General features: G+C 38.9%; 1 protein-coding gene across 1 annotated transcript in view; it reads left to right on the top strand.

Annotated features, from left to right (window-relative positions):
• tesk2 (testis associated actin remodelling kinase 2) overlaps window positions 1-16283 on the top strand; it is a 33100-nt gene that overhangs the window by 14030 nt on the left and 2787 nt on the right. The window contains exons 5-12 of the mRNA XM_084911323.1: window positions 394-442; window positions 5535-5681; window positions 6934-7016; window positions 9224-9308; window positions 9572-9655; window positions 10506-10592; window positions 12676-12814; window positions 14457-14987. Coding sequence (XP_084767449.1) covers window positions 394-442; window positions 5535-5681; window positions 6934-7016; window positions 9224-9308; window positions 9572-9655; window positions 10506-10592; window positions 12676-12814; window positions 14457-14987 — 1205 coding nt within the window. The remainder of the gene's footprint in view (window positions 1-393; window positions 443-5534; window positions 5682-6933; window positions 7017-9223; window positions 9309-9571; window positions 9656-10505; window positions 10593-12675; window positions 12815-14456; window positions 14988-16283) is intronic.

The raw sequence follows: 16283 nt of genomic DNA on the forward strand, positions 1-16283 counted from the left end.
GGTCACAAAGTATTTTAATCTATTTTTTATACACACTACATAGCAAGTGATTCTATAGTGTAATGGTTAACACATTTTCTTGGCAAGCAAAAGGCTGTTACTTTGATTCCAGCTGGAAGCACAAATGCCCTTTGGGGTTGTATGAGGAAGGGTATCTAGTGTAAAACACCTCCTGTGATAAGGGAGCAGACAACTTCTTCTTCTAGCAAGTTATTGAACTAGTTAGAAACTGTGTTTGTGGCTTGCAAAGATAAGAACATTTGTCTGTCAGTGTCTCAACCACATTTTTCTTTTATCAAGTCAAATTATTACAAATATCTTCAATTAATCTTTGAAATGGTGCTCATAAAACATGTTTTAACAACAACATTTTTCATTGCATCTGTCTTTTAGGTTTAAAGGAGTTTGTGTCCATGAGGGCCAGCTTCATGCTCTCACAGAGGTAGGAGAACATATGCACAAACACACAATTTCACACTGAAGCTTCTGTGCACACTAATATGTGAGATCAAAGCGTGGCTGCTAATGAAAGGTCGAGCACTGGGGCACCTATGCTATAATTCTTTTTGTGTTAGTGTGGCTTGTGTGCGTTCCTGTTATTTTCAAGTGAACACCACGTAATCCATGAGCACAACACAGAAGTGCACAAGCCTGTAATTGTGGAAAACTAAGAGAACTGAATGTCCTTATTTATGTGTAACCCTTGGCCTCTGTGTGAGTAAGAGGGAGGGAGAATTTGATACAGGCAACTAATCTAGCTTTCCAGGGAAGGTAAACGTTTGGATATCTTCGTGATTAATGTTATTTAAATTCACATAGCCCAATTTTAGAAATGTAACATTTTGGTTGCGATAGACAAAATTAGTCACAGAAAATGTCCAATAGACACATGACTTATCTGAGTCTGAATGAAAGGATGAGTTGCACAGAACATCAGGTCTTATCCTCCACATTACAAAAGAATAAACTGAGGCAGAAACAGAACCCTTGTGGCGTTTATGTTATAGTAAAGGGCCCCTTGTTACCAAGTAGCTTTGATTTTTCTTAAGTCATTCTGAATACTGAACAGTATTCTCCAACATTGCAAGTTGCTTTTTGCTTCTCATGTGTGTTTTTTGGGGTAATTTAAATAATAAATACAATGGGGTAGTTGTAGCTCGGGAGGTAGAACAGGTCATCTACTAATTTGAGTTGGTGGTTTGATCCCTGACTGCTTCAAAACATCTTTGGGCAACTACTGAACCCCAAGTTGTTCACCGGGGTGTGAGTGCTAGATAGAAAACAGGTGTGGAAAAAAGTGCTTCTATATATGTGAGTGAATAAGAGAAGTTGTATAAAGCTTTTTGCTTCTGTCAGTCTCAGAGCTCGAGGCATTCAGACATAGATTTCTTTTTTTGTCTGTATTCCTGTAACAAAAGGTTTTAACAGGAGTTTATTAGCCTTGTTCTAACCCTTAACATGGAGACTACTAAATTATGAATTAATTAATTTTGAAATAGTAATGTTATGCAAACTACAACTCCTGTTTTCTTGCAACACGTGTTGCACATGTTGCAATAAAATTTGCCCTCTGCTGCTTAATGCAGTGTAAATATAGTCATATCACAGACTGCGTTTTCTGTTTGATAAGTTTTTAAAATTTTATACACACATAATCTGCCTAATGATGTGCTAATCTCAATCTACATGAACTTTCATTTATACAGATATACATCAACACTTCAGCCACTGATGAGCCAGTTCATCTCTGCAAATGATTATGTATGAATTTGCATGATATGGTCAGTTACATGTAAATGTGGGGTGATAGACATGGACTATCTGAAGAAAGCATACACTGTTAGAGATGCTCCCGGACTCACACATATGTTCTATATTACACTGCTGTGCTGCACAGTGAATGTGCTTATTGTAGCCTTGACAAATAGAGACTGACACCAGTTTTATAATAGAACACATCTTAAGATGCTGAATTTGCACATATGGTTGATCGTAGTTGCAAAGGGAAGTACTGCATATTGTACTATGCATACGCACTGTGGTAGGTCTTGTATTCCTTCCTTCAGCGTAAACAGATCCTGTTGTGTCGTGTCGGGGCCAAGCTGTATGCTCTGACTCTGGTAGCAGGCTCATGGCGTTTTGTTACCTGACCCCCGCTATGTGGCTGTGCTCAGAGGAAGAGGAGAATGAAATTACTGCATGGCCTCAAGCTGCTTCAGTAACACTGACTGACACGCAGACACAAGCACATCCCATGTTAGCGCATATGTTAGCTTGAAACTGAAACACTGAAGTGCTGTTTGCATTAAAGAGAGCAAAAGTTGAAAATGATAGATTTGATTTTATTATTGTTTCATGCACAGAAAATAAGTCCAGCGTGAAAGAGCTTATAAGACACAAATAGCAGAAGAAAGAAGAGTTTAGATATAAAGGCATCCAGTTAATAAACAACCTTTTCATTCTGTCAGTGCACAAAAACATGTCTGGATTTTTAACAGATGCTTCATTAAATAAAGTCATTCTAAACTGAAGAGTACAACCTGCATACCTCCCTTGTATTAATTCTAAAACTTAAAATGATAGTTTTAGCATTTTTTTCCTTCTTGTTTCAAAGATTGGCTTTGAATGGTCTATAGCATATGATAGAATTAAAACCTTTTTCCCCATTTAGGTAAGGAAATCCTTGAGATCTACAACTGTTTTTTAATCTTTATTGCATTATGATGATCTGCTCTTTATAAATGTGCCTGATAGTAACTAGATAAGGTATACCTGTACATAATTATACGCTATGTTTTGTTATTAGCTATGTAAATTGTACACACATCATTGCTGTTTGTCTTCAAACTTTCCTGTTGGATTCTCCCCTCCTGGTTCCCTTTTACGTCTGCACATACACGTGTATCAGGAAGGCTTTTGCTTTTATATATTTGATAAATGTTTCTCCACAGAGTAAGAACAGAATCAGACAAAAACTTTTAAATTTGTCTGTTTTTCCTGGAAGTATATAAAGAAGGGCCTGAAATTCTCAGAACTGCTTACAGTGGAGGATTTGAAGTCAATTTTAAAGGATCAGGAAAATGCTACTCTTGGTTAATATAATTTCTCCTCGATTTGCACTGAAATTGGTTTTAACCTTCATATTTTATTAAATATGTTTTGGATAGTGTGCTGTGCGCTGTCCTCTTGGCCAGGGCCCTCCTGAAATAGTATCTTTGACCTGCATAAATATATATAGGCAATAATAAAGGGTATAATGTAGGATAAATATAGGATATAATAAAAGGAATCGTTGCATGATGTGGGTATTTGGCATCTGCACTGGATTACTGTTTCACAGGCGAATTATCCTTTGAAGACTTAGCACAATGTACAGTGATCTAGGCCTCAAAGACTTGTTCTGCTTCTGCTCAGCTTCATTTTAATGCATCTTATATGAACTACTTCTGCAATCGTAATCTGGGCTAATGGTAAGTCATGACCCATGCCAGGATTATACTGCTGTTTGAAGCTGCTCCCGGCAGCAAACAAGAACTCTTTGTTTGAGTCTTTCCAGGTTTTTTAACCTGAAACACAGACAGTCCTCCAGAACTATTGTGACCAGCCATATGTTTCTTATTTCCTCAGCTCACTGCATCTTAAATGATCATACTCGGTACTTGCATGGCCCAAACGTGCCATGTTTAATGATCAGTTTGGTACATCAGTACTTCCATAAACAGGATGAGGTAAATTCCGGGAAATACACAATGCATGAGTGAGAGGCTTTTTAAAATATAACTTTACTTCCACTTTACTGCTTTTAGTTTACACGACAGATGCACTCTTCTGTAAAATCGTGTGATTTGCTTTTCTGACTAGGCATACTTTGTGTGTATTCTGTTGGTGTGATTATAAACTGTGCGAAGCAAGAAAGTTGGATTAGTCTTCTTTTTTTTTTTTTTTTTTTTTTTTTTAATTGACTGCACTTGGGATTTCTCCTGTTGTGTTTCTTTGTTTGGAAACTCCAATCAGGCGTAGACAACAGATGTTGAACTCTGTGGCTACTGAGGAATTTACTGGACAAATACTGTAATCCTCTGACATCTTGAAGTGATGTGCGCATGTGTGTCACAGTATATCTGAGGGTAAAAGACCGCAGGCAGCTCAATATTTTGGGTCCAGTTGTCCAGTTGCTTGAAATCCATAAACATCCAAAGGCACAAAAAGCGCCTCTGCTGATCCCCTGTAGAAATTGAGAAAGACCGTAGTCCGATACATGGAATTATCATCTGTGGAGATTAAGACAAACATTTCGGCAAATTTATGTGAAGAATATTGTTGGTAGTCACTGATGACGGGACACAGTTTTTACTTATTTTTGCAAAATAATTTGCATTCTTTATTCATTTTTTTTCTTCAGTTTTGCGTGATGTGGATTTGTAGGTTGGCCTATCTAATTTATGTTGGGCTTTGGAATCTAAACCTTTATGACACTTAACCCTGAAATGATCTGGCTAATATTCAGTTGTTTAAAAAAAGATTCAGCTTGATTGGTATTAATCTGACTAGAAGCCCAGTTTATTTATTGCATGAAGAAGTAGAGTACAGTATCAGCTCTCATTGCTCTAATTCAACTCCTGTCAGTCATAGAGTAACCACAGTTAAACCCAAGCAACTCCTTATCTCATCTCTCACAGTTTTAACTACAGTTGTTTTTGATATGTGACAGGATTAGAAGGTCTTTCCATGCAAGACCCGAGGTCAGCCACGTTCTTCTGGACCAAAGCTGACGGACAAACTGAAGGCCCCAGCATAGCTTAAACCCACGGAGTAGGTTTACTAATTCGCCTGCACGCTCTTCAGCCTACACGGTGGGCAGATGGTTCCCATTCATGTTAAGGAAACCAGCCATTCTGCCAGCCAGTTGAACAGGCTGCAGGCCAGATTTTGTTCAGGCAGTTGGTCGATACATTACCTAACCCACCAAGCAGGCTGTCAGTAGTCACTGAATCCAACTGATCATTCCTCTACTCTGAGCTGTCAAATGAGCAGCTAGTTTGGGTAACATGATTAGTCAGAACCTCTGTGCAGCTTGAATTTACCTCTGTATTTTAATGATGATGAGTGTGATTGCACCACTGTGACTAATGGATTGTAAAGCCAGCAAGTCATTCTGTTCTGTTGCTGGCAACAGGGAGTGTTATCTTGCCATGACTGGAGTATTCACACTAACTCTATCTAATTCCACTGAAAGGAATTTGATATCTCCCCATCTCACTGTTATAATGACCTGTGTAGGAAGGAAATGTTTTGTTTTTCAAGTATAGTAAAGCAGTTCCTGGTTCAGTAATACCAATAATATGAAATAATTTGTTCTTCCGCACATTTTGAAACCATATTGCATGTTGTCTGTTCTCGAGCTTCAGCATTTTAAAAGCAATTTTCTGTGCCCCACTTTGTTCAGGGTTATTTTAGATCTGAATGTAAATCTTGTTTAAAAATAATTGGATATTTACCAGTTAATTTATAGATGTGTCTTTCTCTTCTTGTAGTACATCAATGGTGGGAACCTGGAGCAACTTCTGGACAGCAACAAACACCTGAGCTGGCCAACCAGGGTGAAATTAGCCTGTGATATCGCCAGCGGTCTGGCCTACTTGCACTCTAAAGGCATATTCCACCGGGACCTCACCTCCAAGGTTAGCTAAATGGGTAATTGTGTCATTAAGAGGTGAAACGGGAGCTAAAAATGGTTTGCTTATATCCCCCCAAAAATGAACACTTGGACATCTTCAAATTAGAACCCCTGTGGTGTATTTCTTGTAAGTGTTTTTGTGTGGAGAACAATATAAAATGTTTGACTTTGGCTTCTTTATGAGTTTCCTGTGGGGTAGTATATAATGAAATACTAGTTGTACTAAACAGATAATTGTTTTTCCATTTTCTCATCCCAGGATAATATTCACAAGACTTTCTTAGTGTTATTTAGAAACCTTAAAATATGTTCAGGTGTGTCCCTGTAACACAGTTTACAAAGAGTTCAGCAGGTTTAGGAATAAGTGGAACCTAAAGACCGCTAACACTGTCAGATGTGATATTTTGTACCAAGCAGCTTCTAGTTTTCCAACTTGATCCAGAGCCATGTTGGCGCAGCGAGGGAACATGAGCAGTATGCACTCTGCTGTAAAATCATATTTATTTCCTCTCTCTGCTTTTAGCTCTTCACCTGTTTACAAAATAATAATAATAATAAGTACCTGCAAAAAAATAAAGCGTGTGAAATTTTCCACTGGACTAGATGAAAACGTAACACGCAAGAAAAGCCTTTTGTGGTCATATGTGTACTCATAGCCTTGCAAATTATACTTCCTCAAATTAATAAAGAGTCTATTTACTTGGACTCATACTGGTCGGGGAAGTAAATGAACAAAGCAACATTGTCTGCTTTGTATTTATTTAAAGCTATGCACTGTTCTAAAGACTCTCTCCTCTTATTGTACTGTCCTGCTTTATTGGAGAAATTATTTTGTAGTTTACAGAGCAACATGTTGGTGTACCATTTATAAAGGCAAGATAGAAATCTAGTTGTGCACTCACTATGTCGTACGTTACTCCAGTCAGTTGAGCTGAATGTTAATGTTCTACGTACTCACAGTTTATTTATATGCCAGTCTGAGTAGCTGTGACTACTAAATGTCACAGTTAAGTTACACAGGGGTGTGCAGACGAAGTCAGAAGTGCATGTGCATTAGAAATTTCAATAAACAGCATATTTACAGCCTGTTAATTTAATCTGAAGAGGAATGTTCAACAGGAAAGATGCAACACCATGTACAGTAATGGTGAGGAAGTAGAGGTTTGGACTGGTATTACTAGCTCACAAAAGTTTTTTTTTTTTTGTTTTTTTTTAACGCAACTTCCTCAAGCAAACGTGTCTTTCTGCATTCACAGAACTGCCTGATCAAGAGTGATGACGGCATGTACACAGCAGTGGTGGGAGACTTTGGCCTGGCAGAAAAGATCCCTACCAATCTGTAAGGAGGACTCAGTGATCTCAGCACATATTTACACCTGGATCATAACTAGTATTAAAAATAATAAACAGCATTTGGAGGCCGTGCTTCTGGTTTTCTACCAGTGTTACAGTCGTGCTTACTCATACTAACACTGAATCTAAATTGCGTTGTAAAAGGGGCCGGCTGTAACCGTGAAGTCATTGATAATTATCACCCAGTGTTAGCTTGATCTGTCCTTGTACCCTTTCATTCACTCACTGTTTTTAGTTTTTACATTTAGCATGTTTGCGTCACAGCTGTTCTCATCCACCTCGTACTAGACTCAGTAATTTACAGCTGTCAAAAACCACACGTACCCCACGTACTGATCGACAAAGAGTAAGGGAAAACACTGATGAACAGAAGCACATTTAGTAGGTAAAACCGCAGGCTCTTTTTTTCTTTTTAAAACCCAGATCTAAAATTAGATTGATTTTAAGACAGATGACTCAAAACTGAAGTTTAACAAGGCTGATGTCTGCTAGTATGTAACCAAACTGAGATATCCGTTCGCTTGTTTTATCTGGTTAAAAAAAGTTTATAAAACTTCAAAGCTGTATTGGACCAGTTTTTTGCAGTAAAGTACTTGCTTGTAGTGGCTACTAACATCTCTAGGTGTGTCACATAGTTTGGTTTATGTAATTTAACTGACTGGGATGATGTGTTTGCAGGGTAGCCTTTTTAGCTTTGTCTTGATTTGTTTTAATTTATCTGCACCACACTTCCATTTGTGTCAGGAATAAATGATCATATTGCTACTCCATTCAAATGCTGCTCATTGTAATGAGTGCCAGAGAATATTACAGGTCATAAGATTAATATTCTAGCCTGTTTTTTGTTCATTACTACTCTCCACATGATTCTTTTTGTACCTTTCTGTTGTTGCTGTTACAGCTAACTCACTTAGTCTTCCTCCTCTTCTTCCTCCTCCTCCTCATACCACTCACAGGGTTATTTACTGACACATAGGTCAGGCACTAACATTAACAGCCGCCTCTACATTTCACATTCTCTTCTTTAGTGTTTTGATAACAGTAGGATAGTATCAGTGCCGGGTTTTACTTTTTTAATCCTGCAGCAGAGTAAAGAAGGAGTGTCTCTGTTTTGTCTTTTCTAAACTATATTCAGGAGCGCTGTGCATAGAGACCAAATAATAACTTATGTAATGCTTTATGCATGTGCATATGTAAACATGTATGGGTGTTACTGTGCTGAAAGTAGCCACTCCCGTTATTATTTATTATTAAGTGGGAGAGTGCAGTTTGTCAGGAAATGATGAATCTTGGCTTGCTTAATCCAGTTTAAAATGTATGAAGCAAAGGTCATTTAAGTGAACGAATTAGAGAGTTAAGAGAAATGTTACTATATCGTTTTAAATGTCATAAAAGGTAATTAAAAGGTCTGCCTGGTAGAGTCAATACCAAAAACCATTGGTAGTAAATTAAAATAGAATGTGGTTATTTGTAAATCTTATAGACTTCTTTTAATAGCAGTTTGGAAAGTGTCTGAGAACTGAGGAGACCTGCTGCTAGACCTTTGTGAGAGAAATATTGTCCCCTTTTTGTCCGATATGCGATTCTCGCTGCTCAAAAATACTGTGTGTTCTTGTTTTGTATTTTTTATTCCATGATGTACCAAATGTTTGCAATTGGTAAAAATCGGCCTGCCTGCAGTCCAGCCTCTCCTATGACAAAGCCATGCTGCAGTAATGGATGCAGTATGTTTTTTTAGCATTGTCTTGCTGAAATATGCAATCTCTGAAAAAGGAATGGTCTGGATGGGAGCGTATGTTGCTCTACAAGCTGCATGTACCTTTCAGCATTAATGGTGAGGTTAGAGTTTGCATGTTTTCACTGATGTTCTATATCCATTTACTCCACTAATGCACTCAAACAAGCTTTTACTTTTTAGCACACGGGTAATATAAAGCCTCATGTTGTATTAAACATCCTTCCTTTACCCACTTTGTGAACATGGTCAGGTCAGGTCTCTTCCTCGTTCTACACTCACTCTTGCCTTCCTCAAGTTAAAAACAACTCGGTAAAAATATTTTAGATCAGTGAAGCAGGAAAGCAGAGTTCTAGGTTAATCTTAAAGCTGCAAAGTTTCTTACATTTTCTGGCTTTTTTACTATGATGGCATGTTGCATATAATAAATTATTCTGTGTCTGTGATGGTGTGTTTAGCGCTGAAGGAGAGAAGCTTTCAGTGGTTGGGTCTCCTTTCTGGATGGCTCCGGAGGTGCTGAGAGATGAACCCTACAATGAGAAGGTAGATGTTTATCTTTACAGCCAGTGTTGCTATGGCCTCAGACTGGATTGAGCATAAACTTTGATTAGACATTGTTAGAATAGTTTTGATTAAACCTAAACAAACCCCGATGGAAACTGAATCTTCGGAACTGTTAATAATAGCAGATGATTCGCAGTTACTCTGATCTGAATTGTTAGCAGGGGCAATTTTATATTTTTATAAGCAGTCTTTCTTTGCTCTTGCGGGTATGTGTGTAAATATTAATGTGGATCTGTTTTCAGGCCGACGTGTTCTCCTATGGAATAATCCTGTGTGAAATCATCGCAAGGATTCAGGCCGACCCCGACTTCCTTCCCCGCACAGAGGTGACTGCTCATCTGCCTCGCATCACTTTTCCGATCACATGACCTTGTAGTACTAAGTCTACATGTTTGCACTGTACACAGACTAATCTTGTTGCTATACCGTGCCTCTCACCTTGTGTACACAGTAAAATAGTTATTCACAGAACAAAATGAGTGTCAACCATTTTCCCACCCATTTTAGAAAAATATAAGTGAACTTCAAATATTTACTATTTATTCATCTGATGAACTTTCTCATTGTGCTTATGTCCAGGCTCTCTTTGCACAAGGCCGATGTTTACCGTTTATGATGTGAAATATGTAAAAAGCTCAGAATATAGCTGTTCAAGTTAGTTAAAACCACCCGTTTCAGTCTTATTTATAACTGCAGTAGCATCTTACACTGGCATTAAAATTATGAAATGCATGTTAATAAAATACAGAAACTTTAATCATCTGTACATTTGTTTTGCACACTGTTTAACATTAAAATCCCTTACCAAGCATCTACTGTATGCAAGTTGGCATGAATTCATTAAGAATGATAACTGGTCAAAAGGGTAATCCTTTGCATTTCAGTGTGAATTGTGCCCTTAAGCCAGGCTTACAAGTGAATCCAAGTTAATAATAAAGCAGCTGATTATTAGTTCTTGATGGTCTAAAGCAAAAGAAAACTTGGCAGCCAGCAGGATCATGTCAGAGGGATTAGTTTGACATGAAGCTGGCTTTGGCAGCTGAGTTACAGTATGTCAAACATCTGCTGAAGTGCTGTCAGTCTCCGTCTTTATCCCACTGTTAGAATATGAATTTCCTGTTTGTTCTTCATGTATTTCAAACCTCTTTGTCCCTCTCGCTTCGCCCTCCTGACCAGAACTTCGGCCTGGACTATCACACGTTCCAGCACATGGTTGGAGACTGTCCGCCTGACTTCCTCCAGCTGGCCTTTAACTGCTGCAATGTGAGTCCATTATACAACCTCGTTTTTTTAATTTCAGAAATAATAAAACTTTAAAGCAGGATTCAAATAATCCAAGTAGTGTCTGTGAGGCTTCAGGCTGCTCTAAAGGCTCTGTTTCTAAATTTTTTCCTACTATTTAAATCAGTATGATGTCAAAAAAAGAGCAGATATCTGTCATATAGCCATTTGAGGCCCACCCACCTGCTCTTCAGTCCTTGTGTTTGCAACCAGCAGCCAATTGGAATAAAGTTGGCTTAATAATGGTAGAGAAGCTAACGTAGCTTATTTCTCAGACCAAGTGAAATGAGCGACTTCATCAAAACCCATGAGATAAACAGTGATTCATTTAAAGTGGCTCTTTTAAAGTCCAATAAACAGCTTAGGTTTATTTTAAGCATAAAAACATGTTGTTTACTGGGAGATGTACGTGGTCATTGCTTATCGATTTCCAATCCTCTGCTTTCCATCTTGTGCAACAAACATTCAGGGCTGCTTATCTCTGACCAGCATTTACAGGAAGTAAACAAAACATAACTGTTAAATATTTAAAATTCAATAGAAAAAAATGAATGTGCTTGTTAGCACTAGTTCACTGATAATAAACACCCACTGTCTGCTTGTGAGAAAACAGCTTGCAGGCAGCAGTAGCTTTAAAGTAGCTCATAAAGTTGAGGCTTCAGTCTGTTTTTATAATGTGTTTACCACAAACTCTGCTATGTTGAGACAACATTTCCCAATTGGCTTTGTCCTGGAGTTTCGACTGTTTTATTTCTAATTAGTTAAGTAACGTTCATTCCCTTTTTTCAGAAATAAAGGGGCAATCTGATTATGTGAATAATCGGATTTAGCTTCCTCTCCAGAAGGGGTTCTGTTCTCTAAAAGCAGACCCACTCACTTGGCACGTTCTGCTTTTCTTAAGTCATATACTGGTTTGTTGTAAAAGTATCTAGAATAAGCAGCAAGTAAATGAAACCATAAAATAAAATATATTTGCTTATAGACTTTAAATGAGATTTTGCTACTTTGTTTTACTCACATGATCACTGAACTGAAAACACGAGTTCTTTTTCACTAAAGTTAATTACAACCACAGATGATGAGAGCATTAAAGATCTTACAGCACCCTGCTGATTAAGACTAGATAGGCCTCTTCTATCTCTTCTCATCCTTATCTCTTGTCTTGCTTTTATCATCCTTATCCTTCTTCAAGTCTGTTTCCAAGTTTGTCTCTTTCTGGCATTTCCTTGTGACTTCTTTTGCACTTCTTTGACAGTTAAATATCATCTTTTAGCAACACTTTCATTTTTTTCACACTTTGTGTTTCATCCCAGCTGTCCATTGCCACAATTTCTTCTTCTTCCATCTGCCTCCCCTTGTTTCTCTTGCTTTTATTTTGCCTCTCAGCTTTATCATTTTCATTTTGATTTCATACATTTCTATCCTCATAAATTCAGTCAGTCACTATTCTTGGAAAGGAGGGGCTTTCCTGCATAGGGGGATTTTTGTAATTTTCTCATAGGGATTTTTAGCTAGAGCCAAACGTTAATCAACGGCTATATGATTAAAATATTAAGCACGTTTGAGTTTACATTTCTGTCACATAGGGTGACTCATGGCCTTTAATGTAAGGATATGATTGTACTTGTATGTGCTGGCACCACCCAAAGGTAAATCTAATTCTTAGCCATAAAATAAACATTTTATTACTAGATTTTATTGCTAAGGACAGTCGAAAATCGTAGTGACCTCAGATGTTCATTTTACTACTCGTCTTAGTATTATACCACAGCAACTGAACATTTCCCAACTAGAGTGCCAACAATATTATAAAACCGTCCTTTCTTTGTGCCTCTATAGCACCAACCTGTAAACTACAGTTTAAGGGTTTTGGTGTCATCGAGTAATGTAATGTGAACTATGACACTGTTACATAATCAACGCAGTTTTTATAAATGCGAGATAAATGCAATTCTGTGTGTGTGTTTCCCTTTACCTAGAAAATAATTTACAAAGTGCAACCTTTGATAATGTTTATTACTGTCACTATCAGCCTTCTCCATATCTCCTTTTTCTTCTCCTTTAGATGGATCCTAAACTCCGTCCATCCTTCTCAGACCTCGTCAGGCACCTCGAGGAGATTTTCGCACGCCTTAAAGTTGAAGATATGGAGCACGAGTGTGTCCCGCTCACTGGGGACAATGACAAGAAAACCATAGCCAAAGGTAACAGTCCCCCCTCCCACCCTCACATAAAACTTCAGCTTTACAGTCCATAAAGGCCACGTCGTTTTATTTACACGAAGATGCTTGTAAATTCCTGTAAGGGGAGGTGAAAGGAGGGGAAACTGTAAGCAAACAAGGCAACCGAAATTTCCCCCACCTCACCCTCACCCTTGCCACTTACAACAGTACAGACTCTGCTTGTCTTATCTTCTCAGCCTGTCAACTATTTCACCATTTATCCAATGTCCAATCCAACTCTTCTTTTTCCTTCTAACACCACAGTGCTTCTCATCTCAAAGCAAACGGTCACTTACAAAGGTGCTGTTTACACTGCCCTCACCCTAAACATACAGCCAGGCTTGCTCAGGCCAGATTTTGCTCCTTCCAGACAGCCTGGTCTTCAGCCGTGTAATAGCCCTTATTTCACCGACATCTGTATTCACTATTATCGCACTCAAGCGAGCTATTTAAAGTGCATCATGTTAACATTTATCTGAGTGTCCGTATCACTGACCCAGAGCTCTAACCGTGAATCACTTTGATTCCTGAAAATATAAACTTCATCCACGGTAGAAGAGGAAATTTGGTCAGAGATCAACATTCCTGCTTGAGACACTTAATCCATGCAGGCCCAGGTTTCACTTCTAATTTGGTCCCACGTAGAGCCGCCTGCATGTCTGACACATCATGGAGTCATGAGGAGCCAGTAATGATTTTGTTTAGGCAAGCCCCAGAGCTCCCCCATTCCCCACTACATGTTATCTCACAGCTGTGACATAAAACATTTATACAGCTGTCAAGATTATTGTTTTCTTTTTATCCGATGAAGGTGACAGAACATATAAAACGCAGTCTTATCCTGCTGGCATGAGGGTGATCCCTCATGTAGCTGTTACTGTGTGGAAAACAGGGCCTGACTGTGACACCTCTCATCAGCTGTTGGTTGTTACATCATAAACTTCCTTTTCGCCATTCCTCCTCCCCTCTATGTACCCATCATCCTCCTCCACCTCCTCCATCTCCCTCTCTCTGCTGATAACATCAATGTTTCCCGAGACCAGGATCACCCTGACAGTAGGAAATGTTTCTGTTGCATAACAAAAACGTAAAAGCCAACAATTTTTTCCAAAGTAGCCTTTTTTTAGTCCACATGAGTAAAAGGAGTTTCCTGGAATAAAGGAGACACCTGGGGGTGCACTACAAGCTTTGAGAGGAGCTCGTTTGTTTAGATATATTTATGCTATGCTTGGAACCGTTTTCTCAGTACTTAACTTTAAAAAATATTTATACAAGTAAACCCTTTGTTTTTGAACAATGTTTAACAACCACCGGCGAGACTGTTTCTTAATCCTCCTGTTTTTCCTGCCATGATTTCAGTGCTGCGAGAATTAAACTCGACCACACCACCGAAAACGTCTGTTTAAATAATCTCATGCAGCGCCTTGGGAAACTGTTAACATACAGGCTTTGATGGAGTATCTGTATACACGGCCTTTAGCCTATTCTGCCATCTAGTGGTTTTAAAATATTCCTGCTTCACCTTCAGTATGGCTGTGTCAAAAGAAAACTGAAATACACTTCTGTATATTCTGTAGATTTTATGTAAGATGATCACAGAAAGCTCTTGTTCTCTTCATTTAAGGTGAGAAGATCCAAGGCTTCAAGCGAGGGAATCCTCTTGGTTTCCAGAACGATAAAATCCCTCCTAAATCACCCCGCCCCCGACGAAACATCTGGCTCAGCCGCAGCCAATCGGACGTCTTCTCCTGCAAGCCAGGAAGAAAAGTCAATGTCCAGGACCCTTACTATAACCCCCCTACTGCCAAGAGAGCCTCCAAAGCCCGCAAGATCAACCCTTTTACAGCCCGAGAAGATCTGTGCGGTGGGAAGATTAAGTTTTACGATGTGCCCAGCAAGTCCGTCTTCTCCCTGGTGTTTGACCTCCACTCGCCACCTGGAAGTGTGTTCAGTAACCAACCGTGTGCTCTCGGGCCCGGAGGAGCCCAACAAGAGGCGTCTTATTACTGGCAGCAACTGCCAGGAAGACAGTGTCACTCCTTACCGGTATCGCCCCAGCTTCCTCGCTCTGAGATCTTCCACCTCGCCGCTGCTGTTAGCACCAACAACGGTTCTGTTAACTGTAACTCCAGTCAGCTGTCCACAACTCTTCCAGGTGAGCTCAGCGAATGTTTGTGGAAAGATAAAAGATGAGTTTCAAGTAGAAAACAATCGACTAAAATTAGATTTTAGTACTTTAAAAAGTGGCTAATGGTCCCTCTTTGAAGTGACATGTCAGGGACATTTGTGATTAACCAAGCAGTTTGCATGTAGCATGCAGCAAGCATTGTAAATAAATAACATTTTTAATTGCTGAGTGTGTAAGTAACTCTTTGCTTTGCAGTTTAAATTCTAAGCTAGAGGATTGTGAACTCATAATATGCTTCTTTTCAGCTAAGAGTGCACCATACATGAGGCGAGTAAGGTGATGATAACCAGAAATAAGGAACTCATGTTCAGTGCTGCTTTTGAGCAGGAGAAAAGATCATGGTTTTAAATAAGAGGATAACACGTTATCTTCTGTCAGTGATGACCACAGTAATGACCAAACCATATGTGTCATATTATTACATTACCTGTTCACTTTTAGGTTACTGTAACAGACATGAGTCATCATCTGTGAAGTCAGTTTCATTCCGTCTGTTTCATATAAATGAAACAGTGTGGGCCATCTCATTCTGCAGGAGCAGGAACAGAACAGTGTGTAATTATTAGGGCGAGTTTCCTCGTTCATCAGTTTTTGCTCCTTTAGTGTAGATTGACAAGTTAATGCGATTATTTAAGTGCACATCTTTTGGGGTGCATAAGAAAACTATTTGAGTTCCAGTGCAAAGAACACTGGAACAAGGACCATTACCATATCGATATGGTAATTGTCCTAGATGGTCCCACATAATTAGTAGCTAAAGTTTGGAAACTTGCATGGTTTAAATGATAAGCATGAGGGTGATGAATAACTGGCAATATTTGTCTGCAGACGCTGTGTGTGACCTTATTAAAGTCGTCCTTTATGATCTCAAAATAATAATGCACTTTGAATGTCGGACAGGAAATTCCAGTGGCAGTCAAATAGAGCAGCCATGTAACTGATAGTAGCTTTCCATGACTTAGTGTCACCGATTTACCCTATTTACACAAGTTTATGTTTAGCCATAGATCAACATGTGTATCCTACTCATAGTGTGAGAAATCTGTGTTCATCTGATCAACAACACTGCATCCAAACTACTTCAGACTTGGTTTGATGAATTATCAGGAGTCCGAGTTAAGTGCACTGCTGAGTTTGATGCTGCTTGGATGAAGGACGTGACAGACACACACACACACACACACACACACACACACACACACACACACACACACACACACACACACAGAGAGACTATTTTTGTTGCTGTCCTTTTTACAAAAC

The sequence above is a fragment of the Perissodus microlepis genome, chromosome 18, assembly GCF_051167445.1.
Source record: "Perissodus microlepis isolate ML-2025 ecotype Zambia chromosome 18, ASM5116744v1, whole genome shotgun sequence".
Taxonomy (NCBI): domain Eukaryota; kingdom Metazoa; phylum Chordata; class Actinopteri; order Cichliformes; family Cichlidae; genus Perissodus; species Perissodus microlepis.